This window comes from Apus apus, chromosome 16 (genome assembly GCF_020740795.1).
Source record: "Apus apus isolate bApuApu2 chromosome 16, bApuApu2.pri.cur, whole genome shotgun sequence".
NCBI lineage: Eukaryota > Metazoa > Chordata > Aves > Apodiformes > Apodidae > Apus > Apus apus.
Genome location: NC_067297.1, coordinates 254,561 through 277,328, shown reverse-complemented (window position 1 = coordinate 277,328; position 22,768 = coordinate 254,561). Strand labels below are relative to the sequence as shown.

The following is a 22,768-nucleotide window of genomic DNA, read 5'->3' as shown; positions in this document are numbered from 1 at the left end:
TGGTAACCAGACAACAATGGCAGCATCTTGCCAACACCAGCAACCAGCCTCCAACCTCCCAGGCAGTTCAGGATCATGTGCTTAGCCAGCCTTGCTCTTCCCTTGATTTCTGCTGAGGACAGGTCCACCAGGCTGCGCTGCCTCAAACTGCTCCCTCCTGTAGCTGGAAATGCCTGTGATCTCTGCCATGGAGTCAGCAAACCAGGCACCAAGCCCTGTGCACTGGCAGGGATCAGCAGGCTTGTCCTCTCCACACAGATACACTGCAGCTAGACTCTTTCTTTGCAATGCTCAGCAGGAGGCTCTGGAAGAGCACCTGGAAGAGCTCTGAGGAAGTTTCTGAGGAGCCACTGGAATTCATAGTGACCAAGTGGGACATCTGGAACCTGCTGTTCCCAAGAAGATTTCTGTCTCTTCATTGACTTCACCAGGAGGAAAAGGGCTGCATGTTCATGGAAAGCCGAGATCTGCATGAGTAAGGATAAGGAAGATCTCTTCTAGGACACACACCAGGATCTCAAAGCAGAGGTCAGCAAAAGATACTTCCTAAGGAAGGCACTCCCTTGGGATGAGGAAGAGAGTTTCCCCATGGCAGAGGAAGAACAAATCTGTTTGGAAGACTGAAGAAAACCACAAAGGAGAAAGGCAGGCAGTGTATCCCTCTGAGATGCCTGTTTCCCAAGAAGAGTGGGATAAAGGGCCTACCAGAGACATGACACCACTCAGCAGCTTTTAATGCAGGGAGGAGGACATGGCAGCCCTAGTGCAGTTGTGGTGGTGAGCATGCTGGCCTTCATCTCCCATCAGGATGGCACCTGCTGCTCTGTACTTTCTGCCCAGGCAGCTCCACCTCACTCCTCTGCCACTCAAAGGTCTCCTCCTCACCATGTACGCTCTGTATCCAGCATTCACCCCAAGGGCACTGAGACACTTGGGAGAGGTTGGGAAGCTGACAGCAGCTGTGGGTGCCTGCAGCAGGAAGTTCTACAGCCATGACAGGCACCACACACTTCAGCCTTGAGAGCAACCAGCTAGATGCCACACCTGAGAGCACTGCATGAAGGAGCTATTGTGTAGCCACAGGATCATGGAGAATTTAGGCTGGAAAAGGTCTCTGGTAGTCATCTGATCCAATTCTAGCTCTGAGTAGGGCGAGACACCAATCTGGATCTAACCTTAATCCTGCTTTAAGCCTTGGAGAACGGACCCAACGCCATTCATGACATGAGAAGACCTGAGGGTACCAGGCCTTTTCAAATGGGTATCAGTGGAAAAGGCTGAGAGTCAGCAGTCTACAAAGAACAAGAAAATCCATTCTTGGCAGTTGGAGACCACCCCAAAGCTCCCCATCCACACCTATTCCATTGCCAGCACACCTTAGAAATGGGAAGTGGAGATGCTCAAAGATGTTAACTCTCTGAACACTTTGAAGCACCCAATGGTCTCCTTCAGGGACTGGGAACAACATCTTTCCTTCCAGGTCTATCACTTCTGGAGTATTTTGCCATGCTGGGAAGGTCCTGAGGTGCCTCCAGTGGAAGAAGGGAAGGGGTGAGGCAGTGTGTCCCCTGGAGCCAGGGCAGCCCCAGAGGACAGGTGGCAGGTCTTGCTCACACACTCAGGGATCAGCCAGTTTGATCCTCAGTTTGGGGGTTGGGAAGGAATATTTTCCACAGGCAGATTGGCACAGGTCCCCGGAGGTTCTTTGCCTTCTTCTGCAGCATTGAGCACAGCCCCTGGCCAGGGCTCTTCAGGGTCATTTCTGAGCAGAGCTTCCCTGCTGTTGCAGAACCAGGAGTCCAGCTGTGTCCTCCAACCCTCTTCCCCATGGCAGCTTTGTTTTTCCAGTTTTTAGTCATTTCCAGTGTAAGTCTTCTAAGGCAACATCCTAAAGCTCCACACTCAACAGGAGTTGCTAGTTTTTAACTGCCTCTGCATATAATAACATCTTCTTGTTATTGTATCTCAGTTCTGTTGTCTGCAAATAAATGCATACTCCTGCCTTGGGAACTTTGTCCTTCAGAAGTATTATCAGTTACTGCAGATAATTTTTGGACTCACAGAGATGTTATCACCTTTTGAAGAACTCAGTAGTTTCTTCTCAGGACATCCTTCCTGGATGTCTCTGAAGAGTCTGTGTCACAGCATGTCCCAGTCATTTCCATCCCGCTCAGTATAAGTGACTGATAACATAAGGACACCTAAAATTAGCCTCACCAACACATTTGTGCTCGGCATACTTAGATCTCCCCAACCACCACAACACACCTAGGTCTGACAGAAGGACCTATGGCCAGGAGAAGAAAGTTAATGGAGGCACCTGTACTTAGTGGCACTGCCCCAGAGTTTTAGGAAGGTCCCTGATGGCCTTTTTTAACCACACTTACTGCTCAGGGAAGAGATTCTGCGTGGTTGTTGCATGTGGCTGGCTTTCCATCTGAACTCTCTGTTCTGGACAGAATAGATCTCCAAACCAAGAAAGGAAAACTCTCCTGTCTATAAGCCTGGACACAGGCTGCCCAGTGTTCCCTGGCTCCTCACCTACAGCATGCAATGCCATGCAGGCCAGGGAAAGAGGTGTCCTGGACACCCAGCAGCTTCACATCTCCTGGAATAGTTTCTTATCTCCAAACAGCTCTGCCCACTCCGCAGAGTGAGGAGGACCTTGTGCCTCTTTCAGCCAGCGAGATCTGGTTTCACAGGCTGGGACACAGAATCAAGGGGCAGCTGGAGGTTCAGAGCATCTGGTGGCACTCTCCATACTTGCAGGGAAGAGCTGGATCTGACTCCAGTCCCTGCTGTGGAAAAAAACAGCCCTTGATCCCAAGGCGGATCACATCTACCGCAGAGCTGCCTCCTTGCCAGTTCTCCATCCCTGCAAAATATTGTCTTTAACACAAGGCCCAGCGGGCTCTGGGGAGCAGTCCCAGCAGCAGACCAATTTCAGACACACCCTACAAACAAAGTGAAGTGCAGACCCCACCACAGCCTTTCCAGCATGTCCAGCAAAGCACAGCCCATCCCTCGGGCTAGCCAGGGCTCTGGCCCTTGGGCCCACTCAGTCCTGAACTTCACCAGAACCTAGGGCCCTCATTTCCCACCCACCTCTTCACCCCATGTGATGGCACTCAGCAGTGGAACCTGTCTCCCAGCCCCACCATCGCACCTTAGGTTGCCCTGAGCACCTACATCTTAGACAGGTTCATACCCACTCTGACCCCCACAAACACATCCCACCACATACACATCCCATGACCCACCATATACACCCTACCATGCCATCCTCATTAAGTTCATTAAGGCCAAGTGCAAGGTCCTGCACCTGGGTCAGGGCAATCCCAAGCACAAATACAGGCTAAGCAGAAAATGGACTGAGAACAGCCCTGAGGAGAAGGACCTGGGCGTGTTGAGTGATGAGAAGGTCAACATGAGCTGGCAACATCCAGTCCCAGTCCCTCACAGCACAGCCGGGCCCAGTGGGAGGTGGGCAGGCAGCAGTTGGGCTCCTGTTATTGTCCTAGCACAGCCACACCTACAGCCTCACCCAGCTTGCAAGCACCTTCCTGCCATCTCCACGACCCTGCAGAGAGCAGCTCCACCAAAACCCAAGGTAGCTGCCAGCATAAAGCCCTGCTCACCCCCCGAGCTGCCCACAGCTTCCCTCTCTACCCACTCAGGGGTCCGTCCTGCACCCGCTGCACCACCCTGGGCATGGCCAAGCTTCCATAGCTCACAACCACGAGGAGAAACACCCCAGTTCAGCATCAAGAGCTACAGTTCCCTGCAAGATCTGGCTTGGCCAGGTCAAATTGCCCCATCTCCAAGACAAACTGGGCTCTACTGCCAAGGAAAGCAGGTCCCTCCTCTGGATGTGGGACTCTCAGCACAGCCCAGGAACAGCCAGAGCTCTAGGGCTTCTCATGCCCCATGCTGTGCTCTATGATCCCAAGGCAAGGGGCAGCAGCCCTGCTCTGAGCACAGAGAGATGCAGGGGGGTTGCCCGTCACAAGAAAAGCCTGGGAAGAGCCAGAGGGACGACAACCAAGTCACACAAAAGAGAGCCCAAAGGGACAGTTTTTTAGGGCAGGGACAACTTGTATTTTTAAAATAGGGGCTGAAAATAGGTGGTTCTCCATCCTGAAGTGATCCCTTTTTTTCAGGAATTGCACTACCAAAGGTGAACACGGGGCTCCCACATCCTCCAGCTCCCAGAGAAGACTGGCCTCCCAGCAAGGGGCACCCAAGTGGGGGAAAACACCCTCATTGGTGTCACTGCTGTCTCCCAAGGACGCTGCCCCCAGTAGACGATCACAGCCAGCAGGGACACACCATGCACCTCTGCCTGGCCCCTGCTCATACAGCAGATGAGCCAGAATCCAGGCTGGTGCACAGGAGCCCCCTGCTCTCCTGTCCATGGCACCCCAACCTCCCCTTTTACCTCCCCAGATCTTCACCCCCTTTCTTCCCTCCTTGGTCCTCCAGCCAGTTCGCCCTTCCCTCTGGTCGACCCTCCTACTCCCAGTTCCCTGCCACTTCCATACCCATCCCAAACCTGCCCCCTGGTCCCGGCCCCAGCGGCCCCCCGGTTACTCTGACAGCATCACAGCCCCAACGGTTCCCTATTTCCCCTCCTGCTCCTTCTACCACATTGTTTCCTGGCTGCCCCCAGCCCACCACTCAGCACACCCCTCCCCACCAAACCCTTCCCTCTTCAGCTGCCTCCTGGCTGCGACCCACATTTGCTTCGCACCCACCCGGAGCACAGAGCGGCTTTGGCTTAGCCGGGTGATTCGCTTTGGGACGGCCCCAAGAAACAGAAGCAAAACTTACGCTGCAAAGCACTGAGAGCAGCTCCCAGCCCTGCCGAGGGTCTGCACGGCCCCGTTTTCACCCGGAGGACGCGTCCTGGCACCTTGTCACCAGGGGCTTGTGCCAGCGGCAGCACAAAGGCACGAAGCTGCCGTTTGACGTGTCCCGCTGGCTCCCCAGGCAGCGCAGCGGGGTCAGCCTGCAATTAGCCACAATTGCTTGCCTGGCTGCTGCTGCAGCGATTTAAAGGCTCCAGGTTAAAGGCTCATTCCGGCGGCGCAGCCGTTGACACCCCTCCAAACACGTCCCCACCAGCTGGATTGGAAATACTCTGCAATCAATAATGAAGCAATGAGATTTGGTTCAGATCTCAAAGATACTCAATGAAAAAGCACAAATGCTGAAAATCCTCCCGAGGTGCAGACTGCTGGATGCAAAAATTAAAACATTTCACAACACAGCAGAGTTTTAATTCTGTATTGCTCCGCTACAGGCAGCCAAGTCCTCCTCTTGCTGGCTGTAACGGCCAGCTCACCATTGCACAAGAGAAAACCGTGTTCCCTGCAGAAACTGCAAGCAGTGCAAAAGGAGTTATCACCAGGACGTTTTCCAAGACTAACAGCTGAAGCACAGCACCACCGAATGCCAGCTGCCACCCACCGCCCTGGGAAGGAAATGTTCTCCCCTGCAGAAGACCTTGCAGGCCCCCGCACCGTGCAGCCCCCCACACCCCCCCGTGCAGCCCCCCACACCCCCCCGTGCAGCCCCCCACACCCCCCCGTGCAGCCTCCCACACTTTGGCCACCGCCGGGTCGCCACGCCCTCAAGCAAAGGCAAGTTTGCACCTGCCAAGCACAGCTCGGGCTGTCGCTGCTGGGCTGTGACACCAGGGCTGCTGCCCAGGTGGGGTTCCGGTCCCCCAAAAGAGGGACAAACAAACTTGAGGAACACGCTGGCCCGAGGAATAGCGACCCCATCACCTGACGTTCAGGAGAAACGCGGCTTTCCCCCCACAGCAATCACAGCCCTGATTTTTGGGTTGTGGTTTGTTTTTGTTTTTGTTTTTCCGCTTTCATTTCTTAAGCAATTGCTGCATGGAGAGAGATGCAGAAACAAGCGCTGCTCCCGCACCGCTGCGGCGGACACCGGCCCCGCTCTCCCCGGCAGCTCCCGCTGCAGAGAAGCCCTCGGGGCCCGTGCTGCTCCCCGCCGCCCCTGGTCTTCTCTCCATACTCCAGCCACAGGCGCGAATTCAGCCCCACACCGGGACCCCCCCGGGATGGGTCCTGCTCCCCCCGCGCTTACCTGGGCAGCGGCGGCCGGCGCCGGCGGGCGGGGGGCGGAGCAGGGATGGGCGGAGCAGCCACCGAGCTGGGGGTCCCCGCCGCACCCCCCACCCCCGTGACCCACGTGGACGCGCTGGTCCCGGGCATCGCCACCCACCAGCGCGGTTATTCCTGCTCCTTGGCAATAACCTGTCCCGTCCTTTCCCAGGTCGCTCCTTTCACATTTTCCTTCTGGATTCCCATTTCTCTGTTCTCCCCTGGAGAGAGGCATCCCTTCCCCTTCCTGCCTGCCTGGCAAGTCTCTCTTGTCCCCAGAAACTCTTTTCCTTCTCCACCATAACCTGTTGGGAAGCGTCAGCATCTCTCTGTGTGTCATATTGCATGCCCCGAATACGTCCTTGGGTGGCCCTTGATGACTTTTGAGACCATCCCTGTATACAGCAGAAGGATTTTTCTGAAATCTGAATACAGACTGGGTCACTGCTTGTCTTGCATCCTGACTACCAGAGGTTTTCCAGGCCATTCACAGGCACAGCTTCAGTTCCTTGCTCCCTGCTCCAAATGAGACAAGAGGCTTACCCAGGCGGTTCAGCTGAAAAAATTTCCCACAGATGGAGCCTGCAGATGTGGGAGCTGCAGGGAGCCACATGTCCCCAAGCTTTGCAAGAGGGAGTGTGGATCCTTCTGGAGCTGCAGCCATGAAATGACACCAGGACAGTGGGCATGTCTGCAGGCAATGGAACAGCAGCATCCCTGCAGGTGGTGCTGAGTCTCGCTGGGCACGGTGCAGAGCTCATCCCATGGGATGTGGTACTGCTGGCAGCAGGGACCCAGGGCAGCCAACAGCCAACTCCTACCAGCACACAGGATTTTTGACCTCTGGTATGGAAAACCACTCCCATGCAGCTGTCAAGCAAAGGGCAAGGACTGGGCCTTGGAAAGAGTAAATAAATCACTTTTGAGGGGATGATCCCTTCAGGAAGCTCTGTTGACAGGCTGTGGGCAGCCCAGCTCAGCTGACACTATCAGCACACAGTTTGGGGTTGTTTCACCCCACCTTCTGGGGCTGAGGGTATCGCTGCAGGGAAGGGCCAGCAAGACCCCAGCAATGCCTCAGGAGCAGCAGGAGATGCATCTCTGCCTGCCATGGGGTGTCTGGGTCCAGGCAGGGATAGTCCCAGCTCTGCGGGATGCCTGTGGGGCCTCCCTACCGCATAAATGCCACAGACCTGCTGGGCAGTACGTGCCCCTGTCATTGCTGCCCCTTGCATTGTGGCCCTGGGCTCCAGACGCTGACTCCATCACCCTGATGTTGCTCCCACGTTGGGCACTGCCTGGACCACAGGGCTGGTTACCAAAATGTCCTTGATCCCTCTCTGGCAAGGCAGAGGGAGCCCTGACTGTGGCCAGCAGGTCCTGCCCCTCTGGCCTAGCTCCTGGCCTGCCCCAGGCACCCTGGGGTGCTCAGCCATCCTGGGGCTGCTGGTGGGGCAGTGGGTGCTGTGGGGCAGGGCCTGTGTATCTGCTTTTGAGGGGACAGCAGGGCCTCACAGGGGGCTGGTAGGGCTGGGACAGGAGTGTCAGGCAGCTGCCCGCCATGCTGCCTACCCTTGGCTCCTTGCCAAGGAGGACATGACAACACACAGCCCAGCACCTCCCACCACCCCCAAATTGACATGCCCCATGTCCCCCCACAGCCTGGGGCAGGCAAAGCATGTCCTGCCCATCCCAGGCACTGGCTGGACTGGCAGGAAAGGGAGGGCAAGGATGTGCACGGGGAGGGTGATGGGCAGGTGCTGGGGTGACCCTGTAACCCAGTGGGGGACCCTCTGGCACTCCCAGACCTGCTTTCCAGGCTGGATCCAAGCCTCTACTCTGTTCCCTTGGGAAAAACTCTGCCCTTGCCTGCCCATCCCTGTGCTGTCTGCCCTTGAAAGGAAATGGCAGAATAGGAGCTGGGTGGGGGAAGAAGGGGAAAGGGAAATAAGATGTGTGGATGGAGCAGGGCAGGGGAGACAGGAGCAGGGCAGGGAAAAAAGCCCAGTGCAGGCAGGTAGAAAGCTGGGGGCAGGCAGGAGGGAGCTGGGGGGCAGGCAGGAGCCAACACTCGAAGCTGCTTTGGCAGCAGGCCAGGTCAGATGTCACACAGTGCTTTTGGTTTCTCATGAAGTGACAGAGCCAGACCTGCTATGTTCTGGGATAGATGAAAGAAGCGCCATGGTGGAGAAGGAGCCCTGGGATGACAGCCCCTGTAAGTTCAGTGTCTTCATTAAGAGTTTCTTCAGGGAAACCTTCACGCTGCCAGTATCTCTGGATGACACCATGCAGGAGCTCAAGTCCAGGTTGGACCTTTCCCTGACCCGAATGGCTAACACTGGTCTGCAATGGCAGTGATGTGGGACAACCTGGCCCTGTGACACCAGAAAGTCACTCCCAACTCCTTCTTGCACTAGTTCCAAAATAGTTACGTGCTGTGTGACCCTGGAGAGGTGGAAGAGGGGGAGTGGATTCAGATCAGGGTGTCTCCCGAGGAGGGACCCTGGCCAGGACTGCAGGCAGGAGGGAGGGGGAAGGTGGATGTGGTGTGTGCTGCCAGAGGACTCCTGCACTGGAAGTGGGGAGGGATGCACTGATGCGGGAGGGAGAGGAAGGACTCTGCTCCTGGAAGTTGAGCAAGAAATCTGGTCTCTGTGTGGCAGCAGGAAGGGATGGTGAGGAGGAGGCTGGGAGTGTGTTATCATCCCTGTGGTGGTGCCTGGCTGGGACCCGCACCTGAGGGGATTCCTGGTGCCTGACAGCTTGGTGTGACTGGGCACAAACCAGCAGGAAGAGGTTTCATAGCAAAGGTGTGAAGAAGAGTGAGAGGATGGGCCTCTTGACAAGCCCTGCTACCTCTTGTGCCAAGATCCTCTTCTCCCTTTGAGACAAGTGCACTGCATCTGTGTCCAGCAGGCCTGGTGTCATGTAAATCAACCTGTGGTAAAAAAAACCCAAGTCCTGCAGGTAACACCAGTCTTGGAGCCACGTTCAACAGCTGGCTGTTGGCTCTTCTGCTGGCTCCTCCTGTTTGTTCCCTCATCGATCCATTCAACTGGAAGGACAGAGAACACCACTCATGCTTCTGATCTCTTAACCATTTGCACTAAGGCCCTGAAGTCTCTCTTCATTGCCTTTGGACTTCTTATTACTACTTCATCATTACCTACCTGAAAGATTTACAAAGGGTAGTAATCTGAAGGCTTTATTAGGGAAGGAGCTTTTCATTAACATCTTTAACCTGGGCCCCAGGGTGGCAGCAGACTTCCATATAAAGCAGGTCCAGTCGGTATATGGGACCTTCTGCTTCCTTTAGAACTGAGTCACCTATGACAGTCACTCTCCTTTTTTTATTTACTGGAGACGTCTGATGGGTGTAGTCTGATTCAGTCTTGGTGACACCTCCAAGTTGGGTGAACCATCATTTTTGTCAGCGTTCAGTTCCCCTTGCAAAGCATCATACCTATTATGCAAGGGCAACTGGGAAGGTTGCTGGAGTTGCTGAGTTGCTGGAGCTACATGCCTGCAACATATGCTGTGCCAGGCAGGACCTTGCTGCCATTTACCCCTGTCCACTAAGTCACCATGTTCATCCAGGCAAGGAGAGGAGAGGGACCTCAATGTGTCATGAGCCATGTCAACCTGTTGGGCTTGTTTCAGGGAAGGCAGGTTTTGGCTCCAGTGACCTATCTCTTTCTTGCAGTGCCTGAGGCTTCTTAACCTACTCACCTCCTCCTGGAGCTCCATCACCTGGAGTTCCTCCACCTGGGCACACCTCCACCAGGAGGTGGGAGCAGGGCACACCCTGCAGCCATATATTTGGGTGGCAGCATTTTCCCAGGAGAGTTCAGTCTAGGAATCTGTCTGCCCTAGAGTGTGCAGAGCTGAGGGATGTCACAAGAGCTTGGAGCTGGGGGGGGAGAGGGTGTCAGTCTCTTCACCCAAGGAAGAAGTGAGAGAACAAGAGGAAATGGCCTCAAGTTGTGCCAGGAAGGTTTAGATTGGATATTAGGAGCAATTTCTTCATGGAAAGGGTTGTCAGGCCCTGGCCCAGGCTGCCCAGGACACTGATGGAGTCATCATCCCTGGAGGGATTTCAAAGATGTGTAGATGTGGTGCTGACAGACATGGTTTAGTGGTGGCCTTGGCAGTGCTGGGTTAATGATTGGACTTGATGATCTGAAAGGTCTTTTCCAACCAAAACAATTCTATGATTCTGTACTCCTCTGGACATGACCTGAGCTCTCTGCTTTGTGTTGCTGTTGTAGTGCAAGGTGGTGGTGAAGTGGTCCAGCCTGATCTTCCAGGTTAGGCCGTGCCCTGGTCCTCATTGACAACCTGGTACAGAGGGGCTGGTGGAGATGCACAATGGTGAGTGTAGGACCTCAGCTCACTGCATGGTGGTGAGCATGTCCCTGCCACTGTTCATGGAGGTGGGGAAGATAATGGATGCAGGAGTTGCGGTAGATGCAGGAGCATGTGCTGGTACATGAGGGGATCAGTGCGGCTGATGGGATCAGGAAGCCTGAGGGAATGCTGCTTAAGGATGGCTTCTTCTCCCAGATGTGAGGCAAAAATGACCATCTCTTCCTGTTCTGGTCTCAGACTTTGCTGCAGTGAAGCTGTTGGAGCACCCACACAAATCTCTGCCAGAGTCCTCAGAGAGCTCAGAGTTGAGGTCTCTCAGGGTGCCTGAGACAGGGATACTGAAGTGAGGACCACCATGGAGCTGGGTAGGAAAGCCTGGCTGCAGCGTGGGCTCACAGCCAGCCCTGCAGATGGGGTGTCCTGCACTGCCCATGGCCATCCCAGCACCACATTGGGTGGCAGGAGCTGTGGGTGCTGACGTGGTCCCATGAGTGGTCCCTGGCCCTGACGGTGCTCCAGGGCAGAGCTCCCGTGCCGGCCCATTTGCCCCTGCTGAAGCAGGGAGCAGGGCCAGCACTACACCTTGCACTGGGGATGTTGCCCCTGCTCTCAGAAGACTTCTGCTCCTGCCTCCAGCAGGCAAGCATGGCTGGAGGGCAGAAACACAGGTTGTGAGTGCTCTCCCCTGTGTTCCCTTCTCATCCCCTTCCCCACCACTGGACAGTGATGAATCGCTGAACCCAGACTTACCACCACAGGGAAACAACTTGTGCTGCGAGAGATAGGTAAGGGTCCTGGCAGGGCACTGTCACACCCAAGGGAAATGTCACAGCAGGAATCCAGGGACTGTCACCTGGGAGGTTGGGTGAGCCTTCAAAACCCATTATTTGCAGCAACATTTCATCCTCCAGAAGAGTATGGTTCTTTTTGCTACACTGACTCAGCACGCGCTGCTCCAGTTTTCAAGTTCCTGGAAAGAGCAAATCCTACTTGCTCACATCCCAAGATTATTCTTGCTGCTAAACATTTTGCCTGCCTGTGGCCACTGTCCTCCCTGCTGATTCACCATAGCAGAGAGGGAACAGCCCAGGCTTTACTGACAAGAACACCAGCAGCTAATAACACTTTCTCTCTCAGGAACAGAAACTTTACTATCTGCAATTTCCATCTGCAAAATACACCCTAAAATCATGGGTGAAATATGTATTTTGGAGTTCCAAAGATGGGTGTCCACCCATTATCTTCCCCACCAATGCATGGGGGATGCATGGAATAACCTTGATGCCTGCCCCACCCCTGTGGCATCTACCCAAGTGGGGCCAAGTCCTCTTTGCTGTGCCTGCACACAGGGTTTCTCTTGGGCACCACTACAGGGATCCACATTAAAGGGGTTGTGAGCCTCAGACACAGCCAGTGCTTGTTTTGGATCTCAGGGCAGAGAAGCTGCCAGTTAGTGATGAGAGTGATGCCTTTCTAGGCACAAGGCAGCAGCTGCTCAGATCTGCTGCTGCTTGTGAGGCTCTAAGCTCCCAGGCCAAGCTGCATTGTGCTTCACTGTAAATCCCAGCAAGCCTGTTGCAAGCAGCACCCAGGTGCAACATCCCATTCAGTCCCAAACTGGCCACCCTTATGTTGCAGCATCTTCCAGAAGTGATGCCAGAGTCAACCCAAGAGAAGGACCACACTATGTACCAGTAAGAGCTGGTGGGCAAGGTGGGAGCACCTTCCAAAAGCCCTGTCCCAGATGACAACAGCTTGTTGTTCTTCCCACCTGCAGAGCTCACCTCCCTGGTAAAGGAATCTTCCAGTGCTCCATTACAGGCCTTGGCTTTGAGGTGAAGTCAGCAGTGACCATCACCTACAGATTTGTCACCTGGACCAGGCACCTGAGCAAGGCTGACCTGGAAGTATGGATGCCCATTGGACCCCTCTTCCACATCAAGGAGGTTGTGCAGGTGGTGCATTTCCCCCACTTCATTTGCATAGCAGGTACAGCAGCTGCAGGTACCTGGGCCTCACAAGGCACCATCCCTCAGCCTGTCATCCCCTGGGGTTGTCTCTGTCTCCTTGGAGACCTCTCTCCAGACATGGCCAGATTCTCCCTTCCCACTGAGGTCCCCCAGCTCTTTGTATTCCTCTGCTTTGCTTTGCTATCCTTCATCCTGCCCTCCCTTTCTCTCAAGCCTTTCTCAAGCAGTGGGGCCCTTCCCCAGCTCCACCACCCCACCAGCCCTTCTTGGCCCATCCTTTCCTCCCAGCTGCTGTGAGGACCCCCAGGCTCTCCCTCAGCCCAGCTGCAGATCAACCTCCACCTCCCCCACAGACATTCTCAGCTCTTTGCATCTGTGGTGGCTGGGAATGGCGATGGCTGATGCTGCTCCAGCAGGCCAGGAGCCCACCCACAGGCTGGACCACCCCGGGGTGGGATGCCGCAGATCAGAAGAGTAAGTGGAATGAAATTGTCCATTTTCACCCAGGCAACCTGAGGAGCCTCAAGGCTTAGACCTGGGTCCTCTGCCCTGCAGTGCTCTTAACTAGCCGCTGCTAATGAGTGGAGCAGGAAACTCAGCAGCCGCAGTTGGGCTGCAGGGCGTGCAAGGGGAGTTCCAGTCCTCTTGCTAGGGGTCCTCACACAGGCACTGGTTGTCCTGGCCCAGCGACCCTTCCTGGCAAATCCGTGTCCTCTTCACGCTGTGAAAGGGTTTCTTGTTGCGTGGCTCCATCTCCCGCCCAGGGCCCGCAAGCACAGTCACATCTGCCGAGAAGTGGCTCTAGGCACTCTTCTCTAGCCTGACATGTACGTGCTGAGCAAAATGCTGTCATTATATTAGTCTGTCAGCTTAACAGCAAAGAGAGCTCCAGAGATGATCTGAGTGACTGACCTCTCTGACCCAGCAATCCCTATGGATGTCACCTCGGGATGTTCAGGCTGCTCTGGTGATCAACAACTAGAGCAACCCATCCTGCAGTGACCATCTGCCTCCCCAGTAACCCCAGCACCTGGTGGTCTGGCACTTGCATGCAGGATGCTTTGTGGATGCAGTCTGACAGTTTTCATGGTCCCAAGCTGCCACCTTCAGAGTTGTAGTTTTCTAAGACTGCCAAAGGCCTGCAACTCCCTGCTGAAGCCCAAAAGCATGGGGCATGTATGTGACCTAAAGCATCTCCTCAGGTGTGGGCACATGTCTCCTTCCTGCTGCTAAAGCCTTCAAGAGAAGGAGGTAGCCTGCGAGAGTGCCAGGACAACTAAACAGAACCTTGTCACCTTTGCTGTCTCTTGCAGCAATCACAGAAACCCAGATGCTTCATTGCCCCTTTTAAATCTGGGAAATTGACCGTGGAGAGACCAACCAGACTGACCACTTCCACTGCTGTCTTGGAGAAGCCCAGCTTCTCTCTGCTTGGGGTGCTTTGGAGGACCATCTCTCTGATCACTAGGTCACTCCTTGGTGCTGATCTTCCAGCAGCTCAGTGAGCAAAGACAACTCTTCACCTCTATCTGATCCCAGATGATAGCTCTGTGAAGCAGGTAAGGGGGATGGAGCTTGACCAGTTTAGGAAAGGACAACATCTGGGGTGGCTGCAGTAGCAGGAACTGGATTTGATAAGCAGATGCCTCGCAGGTTTCTGCCAGCAGCCTCTGGTTCACACACAGCCCTGTGTCCCATCTCCCACTGCAGGACAGCATCCTTGCTCCCAACATGCCCAGTCTCCACTTTCCCAGATGCCTCCAGGAATTGCTCTCCGTGTTTTCAGCTGGGACAGCATGTCCTAGCAGGAGGGAAGCCGTGGCACAGGGCAACACAGAGCAGATGTAGGACTTGCTGGCCACTGCCAGGCACAGCAGTTTGTGGCTGCATTCCAGTTTCTGTCCTGTTGTGTAGAAGCCCTCCCCCTCCTTCACAGAGCGACAGGGCATTATCCTGCTCGTGTTCCTGCCTGCTCATGGCAGGTCCCTGCCTGTGCCCAGCAGGATCTCTGGGGCCCTGAAGCACAGCACCGTAACACACACTCAGTGCCCTGGGCTGGCTGCCTCAGTCTTTCTGACTTTCCAAGGGCTACCTTCAGTTCACAGGTGTCTTTTTTTTCCTTTCTCAAGAGCGATGCTTGATGTTTACAGGCCATTGAAAAACAAGAAATGAAATGGAATTCAAAGCTCCTTCCCAAGCCTCATCCATTTCAGCCTCTGGTTTTCGGCAGCAGATTCCAGGTGACCAGCAGAAAGCCTGTGGTGATAATGCCTGAGGTAAGTGGGACTCTTCTTTTTTTCATCATTTTTTTTCAGTAAAATAGAAAATACAAGAAGTCTCTAAATTCAGCCATATTCTGCTGCCAGAATCTGTCTTACTGGGTCTCAGAGCCAGAGGTCCAGGGATGTGGTTACCGGTGGCAAAGGTGTTTGATGATACACATGGGATCATAGAATCCTAGAATCATTAAGGTTGGAAGGGACCTTAAAGATTATCAAGTTCCAACGCCCCTTGCCATGAGCAGGGAACCCCACCACTAGACCAGGTTGCACAAAACCCCATCCAACCTGATCTTAAAAATCTCCACGAATGGGGCATCAACACACTCCCTGGGTGACCCATTCCAGTTCCTCACCACCCTTAGAGTGAAGAATTTCTTCCTAATATCTAATCTAAATCTCCCCTCTCTCAGTTTAGAACCATCACCCCTTGTCCTACCACTATCTTCTCTGATGAAAAGCCCCTCCTCAGCTTTCCTGCAGCCCCTTTCAAGTACTGGAAGGTGCTCTAAGATCTCCTTGGAGCCTTCTCTTCTCTAGGCTGAACAGCCCCAACTCTCTCAGCCTGTCTTCATAGCAGAGCTGCTCCAGGCCTTTGATCATCTTGGTGGCCCTTCTCTGGACCTTTTCCAACAGGTCTATATCTTTCTTGTGCTGAGGGCACCAGAACTGTACACAGTATTCCAGGTGGGGACTTACCAGAGCAGAGCAGAGGGGCAGGATCCCCTCCTGGCCATTCTGGCCACACTTCTTTTGATGCAGCCCAGGACACAACTGCCCCTCTGGGCTCCAGCACTCACTGGCGGCTCATGTTGAGCTTCTCATCTCCTCCCACCCCTGAGTCCTTCTCCTCAGGGCTGCTCTCCAGCCATTCTTCCCCCAGCCTGGATTTGTGCCTGGGCTTGTGCCGACCCAGGTGCAGGACCCTGCACTTGGCCTTGTTGAACTTCATGAGGTTGGCACTGGCTCACCTCTCCAGCCTGTCAAGGTCCCTCTGCATGACATCCCTTCCCTCTAGGGTGTCCACCACACCACACAGCTTGATATCATCAGCAAACTTGCTGAGGATACACTCAATCCCACTGTCTGTGTCTCCAACAAAGATGTTAAACAGCACTGGACCCAGTACTGACCCCTGAGGGACACCACTTGTCACCTGCCTCCATTTGGACACTGAACCATTGACCACAACTCTCTGAGTGGGGCCATCCAGCCAACCTCTCATCCACCGAGTGGTCCATTTGTCAAATCCATGCCTTGTCAGTCTGGAGACCAGGATGCCATGTGGGACAGTATCAAACGCCTTGCAGAAATCCAGGTAGATGACATCAGTTGCTCTGCCACCATCCGCCATCTCTGTAGCCTTGTTGTAGAAGGCCACCAGATTGGTCAGGCATGACTTGCCCCTAGTGAAGCCATGTTGGCTGTCACCAGTCACCTCATTAATTTCCGTGTGCCTTAGCAGACTTTCCAGGAGGATCTGCTCAATGATCTTCTCAGGCACAGAGATGAGACATCTCCAGAAAGAGCACAGAGCCCACCCCACAGCCCAGAACAGGCCGTGTTTGTTTTTCCATAATGATGTAGGACTTCTTGGACATACCATAGCTGTGTATCTAGAATTTCAGAGATCTTGACTCAGGTGTGGTCCCAAGTCCTTAATCTCTGCAGTGAGTTTCCTTCAGTTTAGGAGCACAAGTGGAGAGAGACCTTCTCCTTAATGCCACCATGTGACATGACTTCTTTCCCTACTGAAACTCCATTGGAGGGTTTCTGATTTTGAGCACATGCCCTGTGGCAATCAGGTTGCAATGGCTGGGAAAGATCTGGGTATTTAGTCCTTGTGGTTATTTGTTTGTCGCAGGAGCTTGTGACATCCTAAGATGCAGGCAGCATCCAGGCAGCTGCTGCCTGGTGCCTCTTGCCTCCTCACTGTGCACTTCCAGGAGGCTGACTCTGTCTTTCTTTTGGTCCCCCTTCACATAGTTAAAGACAGTGATTTGTTCTCCCCATGACTTTGCCTTCTCCATGTCAAACAAATCCAACTCCCTCTGCCTGTGCTTGCACATCATGCGCTCCAGCCTGGAGCTGGGCTTGCTCCAGGATGTCCATGTCTGTCTTCTACTGGGAAGGCCCGAACTGGACCCAGTGCCAAATGTGGTCTCACAAATGCTGAACAGAATGAAGGAACCCCTGACCTCACTGTGCTGGTGTTGCTGACACCACCTGGGATGCAGCCAGCCTTTTCTGCCAGGGCCCACCAACTCTGACTCAACTTATGTGCCCAGCAGGCCATAGAATCATCAAATCATAGATTATGCTGGGTTGGAAGGGACCCATCAGGATTATCAAGTCCAACTCCTGTCCCTGTGTAGGGCACCCCAAGAATCACACCATGTGCCTGAGAGCATCATCCAAAGGCTTCTTGAACTCAGGCAGGCTTGGTGCTGTGACCACTGCCCCGGGGAGCCTGTTCCAGTGCTCAACCACCCACTGGGTGAAAAACCTTTTCCTGATATCCAGCCTAAGCCTGCCCTGATTCAGCTTCCTGCCATTTCCCCCAGTCCTGTCATTGGTCACAGGAGTGAATAGGTCAGGTCGTTACTGAAAAGCTGGTCTCTGTGTCCACCCAGTGTCCAGGCTTTTGTCTGGTGTGGGGCTATTCCATCCTAGACCCAGGGGATGACATTTGCCTCTGCCTAATTGCATGAGCTTCCTTCCAGCCAAGCTCTCCAGCTCTTCAAGGCTCCCCTGATGATGTCCCTCCCCTCCAGCTTATTCTTCATCCCCCTGTGAAGCTACAACCCTGCTACTGGGCTGAGCACAGCCCCCCACAGCTTCAGTGTAATGGAGGGACAGTTTTAAACCCATTAATCATGAAGTAAGGTTTGGTTTTCCCACTTCCTGGAACGACCAGATAGTACCTGCATGCTCTGCCTTGAAGAGCAGTTGTAAAGATGACAGAGTGGAGCTCTCGACGGTGTCAGGTCAAAGCAGTAAGAGCCGTAAGCTGCAATCTGGGAAGCTCAGGCCAAATTTTAGGAAAAAATATATCGTTTGGTGGAGATGCAGCCATCAGAGAAAGTTCACAGTATCACTCTGGTTGGAAAAGACCTTCAAGATCATCAAGTCCAACCACTACCCTAACTCTGCGACGTCCACCACTAAACCCTGTCCCCTGGCACCACATCTGTCTTTTTAGATGTCTCCAGGGATGGTGGCTCAACCACCTCCTCGGACAGCCTGGATCACCAAATCCAACTCCCATTGGTGAGTGAATCTCAGCTCTTTGAGTTTTTCAGTACTCAGCTAGACAAAGCCTCGGCTAAGCAGATCTAAACCTGATATTGGTCCATCTTTGAGAAGCAGGTCACTTAAGACACTCCAGAGATCTCTTCCACCAAAATCTATGATGCTGGCAGCATAACAGAGCCCTGATGTATGCATCTTCCCTTGTCTTTCTTCATGCTAGTATGGCCAGGAAGCACAGGATGATGTATGCAAAACTCTGCAGCTCCCCACGGTGAGAGAGACTCAACTTGCTTCTTACTATTGCAGGAAGACTTTCCATTTTTCTACAAGAGTCCAAAGGAACAGCAGTTCTTTGTTGAGATCTACATCAGGAACATGGCAAAGTAAGTTGGGCTCCTTATGACAGAGAAAAGCAGTGACACTGTGGTCTGGAGGGCATCAGTAAGACCAGGTAGGAACAGCAGTTCCATCCAGGTGCTCATTTGCCTTAGCAAGAGCAGAGGTGCACCACTCAAGCAGGCCTCACATATTTTGTGGTGAAAGTCATCCACGTGTCCTGCAGGGAAAACAAACCCTGCGTATGCAGCGATTAGCCACTGAAAAATAGGGACCTGGAAGGGCACCCCAGTGTCAGTAGATAAGATGATGTCAGTAGACCTTAAGATGTAAGGTGGAGTTGCAGATGCTGGGCTTGTGACATGCAGTGTTGGTATCTCTGTTCTCTTGGCTACTGTTTGCATAGAAATCTGACTTATTTTTAGAAGTCTATTAATGTAATGAACACCACGGACACCCCACTGTGTGATGCAGAGGAAGGAAGGAGAGCACCAGCTTTTTAGTGAAGATCAACATCTTACAAAGCTCCATGTTCCAGCCAGCACTACTCTCCCAGACCTGCTGGGTGAGACACCAGTGGGTGAAACAACAATCAGAGTACACAGGGTCAGAAGAGGGTGGAGCAGAGCCTGCTCACACCACATCTCTGCTCACAGCAGTGTCACCGAGGCAGCATGCAGCAATGGGGCAGCTCTCCTGGGGCATCAAAAGACCCTTGCTTACAACTATTCTTCTTAAGGGCCAACTGTCCCAACCTGGGTCCTGTGCAGAGCTTAGGCCAGGACAGCAGATGATGAAGGCAGAAGGAGCAAGGTTGGCAATGGCAGGTGCCAAGACTTGTGTCCGTGTGTCTCCTGGGAGGACAAGGCAGGCTCCTCATCCCCATACCTCTCTGCCCAACTCTGCTGGCTCAGCAGCCACCACATGTGGCTATCTTCACATAGCAACACCCAGCTGTGGGGTCCCTGGTGGGAAAGCTTGGCAGAGATGCTGGGGACAGCAGCATTATGAAGGCACAGAGTATGGTACTGTTCAGCATGCCCTGAGAACCTTCTCTCTTGGTCTAACCCAACACCCTCTCAAAGTAATACCTATGACCATTCACAGCCCAGGACCTTTTATTGAGTTCTCCACAGACAGGCAGGAACATAGCAGAAATAGCTAACAGCTCATGGAGGATGAGACACCTCAGGGAGATGTTGTGGAAGACTAAGCACCATCATTGATGTGATGACATATTCCATGATCTCTCTCCCCTCTCTTTCAGGTGATCTTGACCCTCCTACCATGTCTCCAAGAGCTTTTCAGGTCAGTACAGTGTTTCAGAGCTGCACTACTGGAGTGTGCATCTATTGCTTTGGAGCTCACCATCCTCTGGGTTAAAGTGGGCATCAGCCTCTCTTCCCATCCTTATGATAGTTTCTAGGCAAAAAGCCTTGAAAGCTGCCACCTTAAACTTCTGTTTCCAGAACACTAGGCAGCTAAGGCACAGGTTGAGACCAATAGACCTCACTAAGACACAAACTTGGACTTCACAGGTTTATTCTTTTTTTCTCCTTGCCATGCAGGTGGAGTCACCACACTGGCCTACAAGCTGCCTGAGGGCAGCAGGAGAGAGGGGTGGCAGACAAGAGCAAGGACAGAACAAGGGGCACTGGTTTTAAACTGAAAGAGGGCAGGTTTAGATTGTACATAAGGAAGATGGTTTTTATGCTGAAGGTGGTGAGACCCTGGCCCAGGTTGGCCAGAAAATCTGTGCCTGCCCCATCCCTGGAAGTGTTCAAGGGCAGGCAGGTCTGGGCTCTGAGCAACCTGATCTAGTGGAAGCTGTCCCTGCCATTGCAGGGGGTTTGGACTGGGTGATCTTTAACATCCCTCCCAACCCAAACCACCCTGTGAATCCCCAAGGAAAGGCCAGTGTGGGTGCCCACTCCAGCCTTGCCTAAAAGGACTGGGTGGAGGCTTGAGATGAGGAGCCCGACAGTACTGCCCACTGCACTGCCCCACAGCTCAGCACGTCGCTGGTCTTGGTTGTCTTCCCAGCTCTGCATCTCCACAAACCTCTTGTGATCCTGCAAGGTTCCAGGGCTTTGAGTGACCTGTGCTCTGAGTTAGGAGCTGCTCACCATGCTGGGCAGGGGTGGGATGGTATCTTCACACCCAGATCCCGTAGGAATCCCAGAGGGGACAATGGCTGATGGCAGCTGATAGGGGCTGCCACCAGCCTCACCTCCCCCAGTTCTGACCTTGACCTTCCTGCCGCCTTCTTTGCCTGGCCTCTGCTGCTCCTACCACTGGAGCAGGAGGTGCCCACCCTTTTTGGTGGAGGGGCAGGGTGCACAGCCATGGTGTCTGCTGGATGGATGCCATGTGCCGCATCGGGTCTCCCATCTTGGCTGCCTGGCCACGTGCAGCACAGTGACATGGCCTTGGTGTCTGCTAGGTACAGCCTTCATGAAGAAGCACAAGATCAAGTTTTGCTCCAGGATGGGGCAGCTCTCCACAATTCTGCTACACTTGAAGGATGCAAACATCATTAATAGTAATGAAGAGGAGGAGGTGAAGGGTCAAGATACAAAGCAAAAGAGGAACCGAGCTTTGCTGGAGATAGTTGAGAAGAAAGGGCAGGAGGCACAGGAGCAGCTCTACCAGATCCTCCAGACAAGAGACCTGTACCTTGTCGAAGACCTGCACAGGTACAGCTAGGCCTATGAAAGCAGAGTGTGTTTGCTGCCACTGCTGGGTAAGGACAGCAACAGAAGGGCAGTCAGGTTGATCAGCACCCCAACATTGACCTTTTGGTGCAAAACCCATGGTGCAAAGCAGCAATGAGCCTTCTGAACTGCCTGGTGGCAGGCCCGCCTTGCTTGGCTGAGTTGGTTGCCAGCCATGGATAACCAGTGCCACCAACTGCTGGTGAGAAGCTGTGTGTGGGAAAACACAACTTGTACTGTGCTTTGTTTTAACTTTCTTGGAAGGACAGCTAGCAATATTAACCTGTATTAGTAGCACTGTTGTAGTCAGTGCATTTATCCATAGCTATTTTTAATTCATTATACATCTTGCCTTAATAAATCACCTCACATTTCCATCAAAGTGCTTCCTATTAGCCACTTGGTGAACACATCCTCCTAGCAGGCGTCATGTGGGGACAGTGGAACAGACATTGTTAAGTGGTTGTACACACAGACACACCCGATTCTTCAGTCATAAACTGGTGGTTACCTTCTGGGATGTCAGACTGCAGCCCACCTATGAGGGCTGTTGAGGTATATGAGGGTATATGAGGTATATGAGGGTTGTTGGAGGGGGCTGTAGACTGAAATCCTGTGACTTCAATGAGAGGGTCCTCCTCCACCAGACATCTGTGTCACACGCACACACACAGAGCTTTTTGCCTTCACACGACCCTGCTGGAACAAAGACCTTGGTTTCCAATCCACTGCCAGTACCTCAGACCTGTCTGCCTCCCTGAGACAGGGCCTTTGCCCCTCCAGAAGTTCCAGGTAGCTGCTAGAAGAGGAGTTCCTATCATAACAGTTACCTATAGCTCAGCCTCCTCGTCCTCAGTGTCCATGAGCACTTCCAGACTCTCACAGCTGGAAGAACAGAGCTGCTTTGCCACACAGAGCCAGTTGCAAAGGCTTGTTCTCATGCATAAGCCACAACAATCCATAGATGTTGATGGGAACCCATATCAACATCAAAACTGCCCCTCGTTTCTCTCCAGTCTGGTTTACCTGAATGACCAAAATTCACTGAAGGATCAAATTACCATCCTGACCATCCTGCTCCACCAGCAGCCAGGTGGATAAGCCCCTCATAAAAGAAGCCATGAAAAATAGCAAAGATAAGAGATACAGGTTCAAGTATCTTCAGGGAAGGTCTGACCCAATAGCAGTCCCTTTACATTCTGAAAGAAAGGCAGCAGATTATTTTAAAATCAGAGTCCTCACATTTTATGGAGCTTGTGGATGTGTTCAGTGATGGCAACCTTGTGCTGTCAAACGTGCCAGGCAGGCAGGAGCAGTCTGCTCTCATGCTCAGTATCCATAGAGAGATTTTTTGGCTCAAGCTTTGGTGAAATTCAGACTTGCCAAAAGGAGACACCCACTTCTGGAAGCTCAAAGGAAGTTGCAGGGGCTGTGGGCTGGAACAGGCCCCACTACATGCTCTGTAGCTTTGTAGGGTGGAGATGAGACTGCTGCCTTGAGTATTGCCTCATATTTACTCCTCTTGGACACTTGGAGAGCACATAGCTGCTGGAACCTGCTCCGTTAGGGGTAAAGGACCTTCAGAGCAGCCAAGGAGGACACAGGAAGAAGGAAGGTGGAAACCTGACCATGGAGGGACACAGGGCTGGTGGCCAGATGCAGGGGCAGTGGAGGGGACCGGCCACCAGCGACGGCCGAGTGCCCGGGCTGGACAGACC

General features: G+C 53.4%; 2 protein-coding genes across 9 annotated transcripts in view; one reads left to right on the top strand and one right to left on the bottom strand.

Annotated features, from left to right (window-relative positions):
• The window catches only part of AIFM3 (apoptosis inducing factor mitochondria associated 3), a 52,361-nt gene extending 46,219 nt beyond the window's left edge, over positions 1-6,142 (bottom strand). For 4 of the 8 annotated variants that reach the window (XM_051634444.1, XM_051634450.1, XM_051634452.1 and 1 more), the window contains exon 1: positions 4,831-5,479. The gene's annotated coding sequence lies outside the window, so the exon portion shown is untranslated. Of the gene's footprint in view, positions 1-4,830; positions 5,480-5,789; positions 5,854-6,114 lie in introns of those variants that run through there. The other 4 variants (XM_051634445.1, XM_051634447.1, XM_051634448.1 and 1 more) reach the window with 4 other exon arrangements.
• Positions 6,143-8,312: 2,170 nt separating this feature from the next.
• Positions 8,313-21,174, top strand: LOC127391470 (caspase recruitment domain-containing protein 8-like). The gene is given in 9 exon segments (XM_051634269.1): positions 8,313-8,437; positions 12,277-12,488; positions 12,823-12,920; positions 13,783-13,937; positions 13,939-13,970; positions 13,973-14,028; positions 14,620-14,745; positions 18,307-18,502; positions 20,780-21,174. Coding segments are annotated over 9 exon segments (1,263 nt in total). The 3' UTR covers positions 21,043-21,174.
• The last annotated feature ends 1,594 nt before the right edge of the window (positions 21,175-22,768 follow it).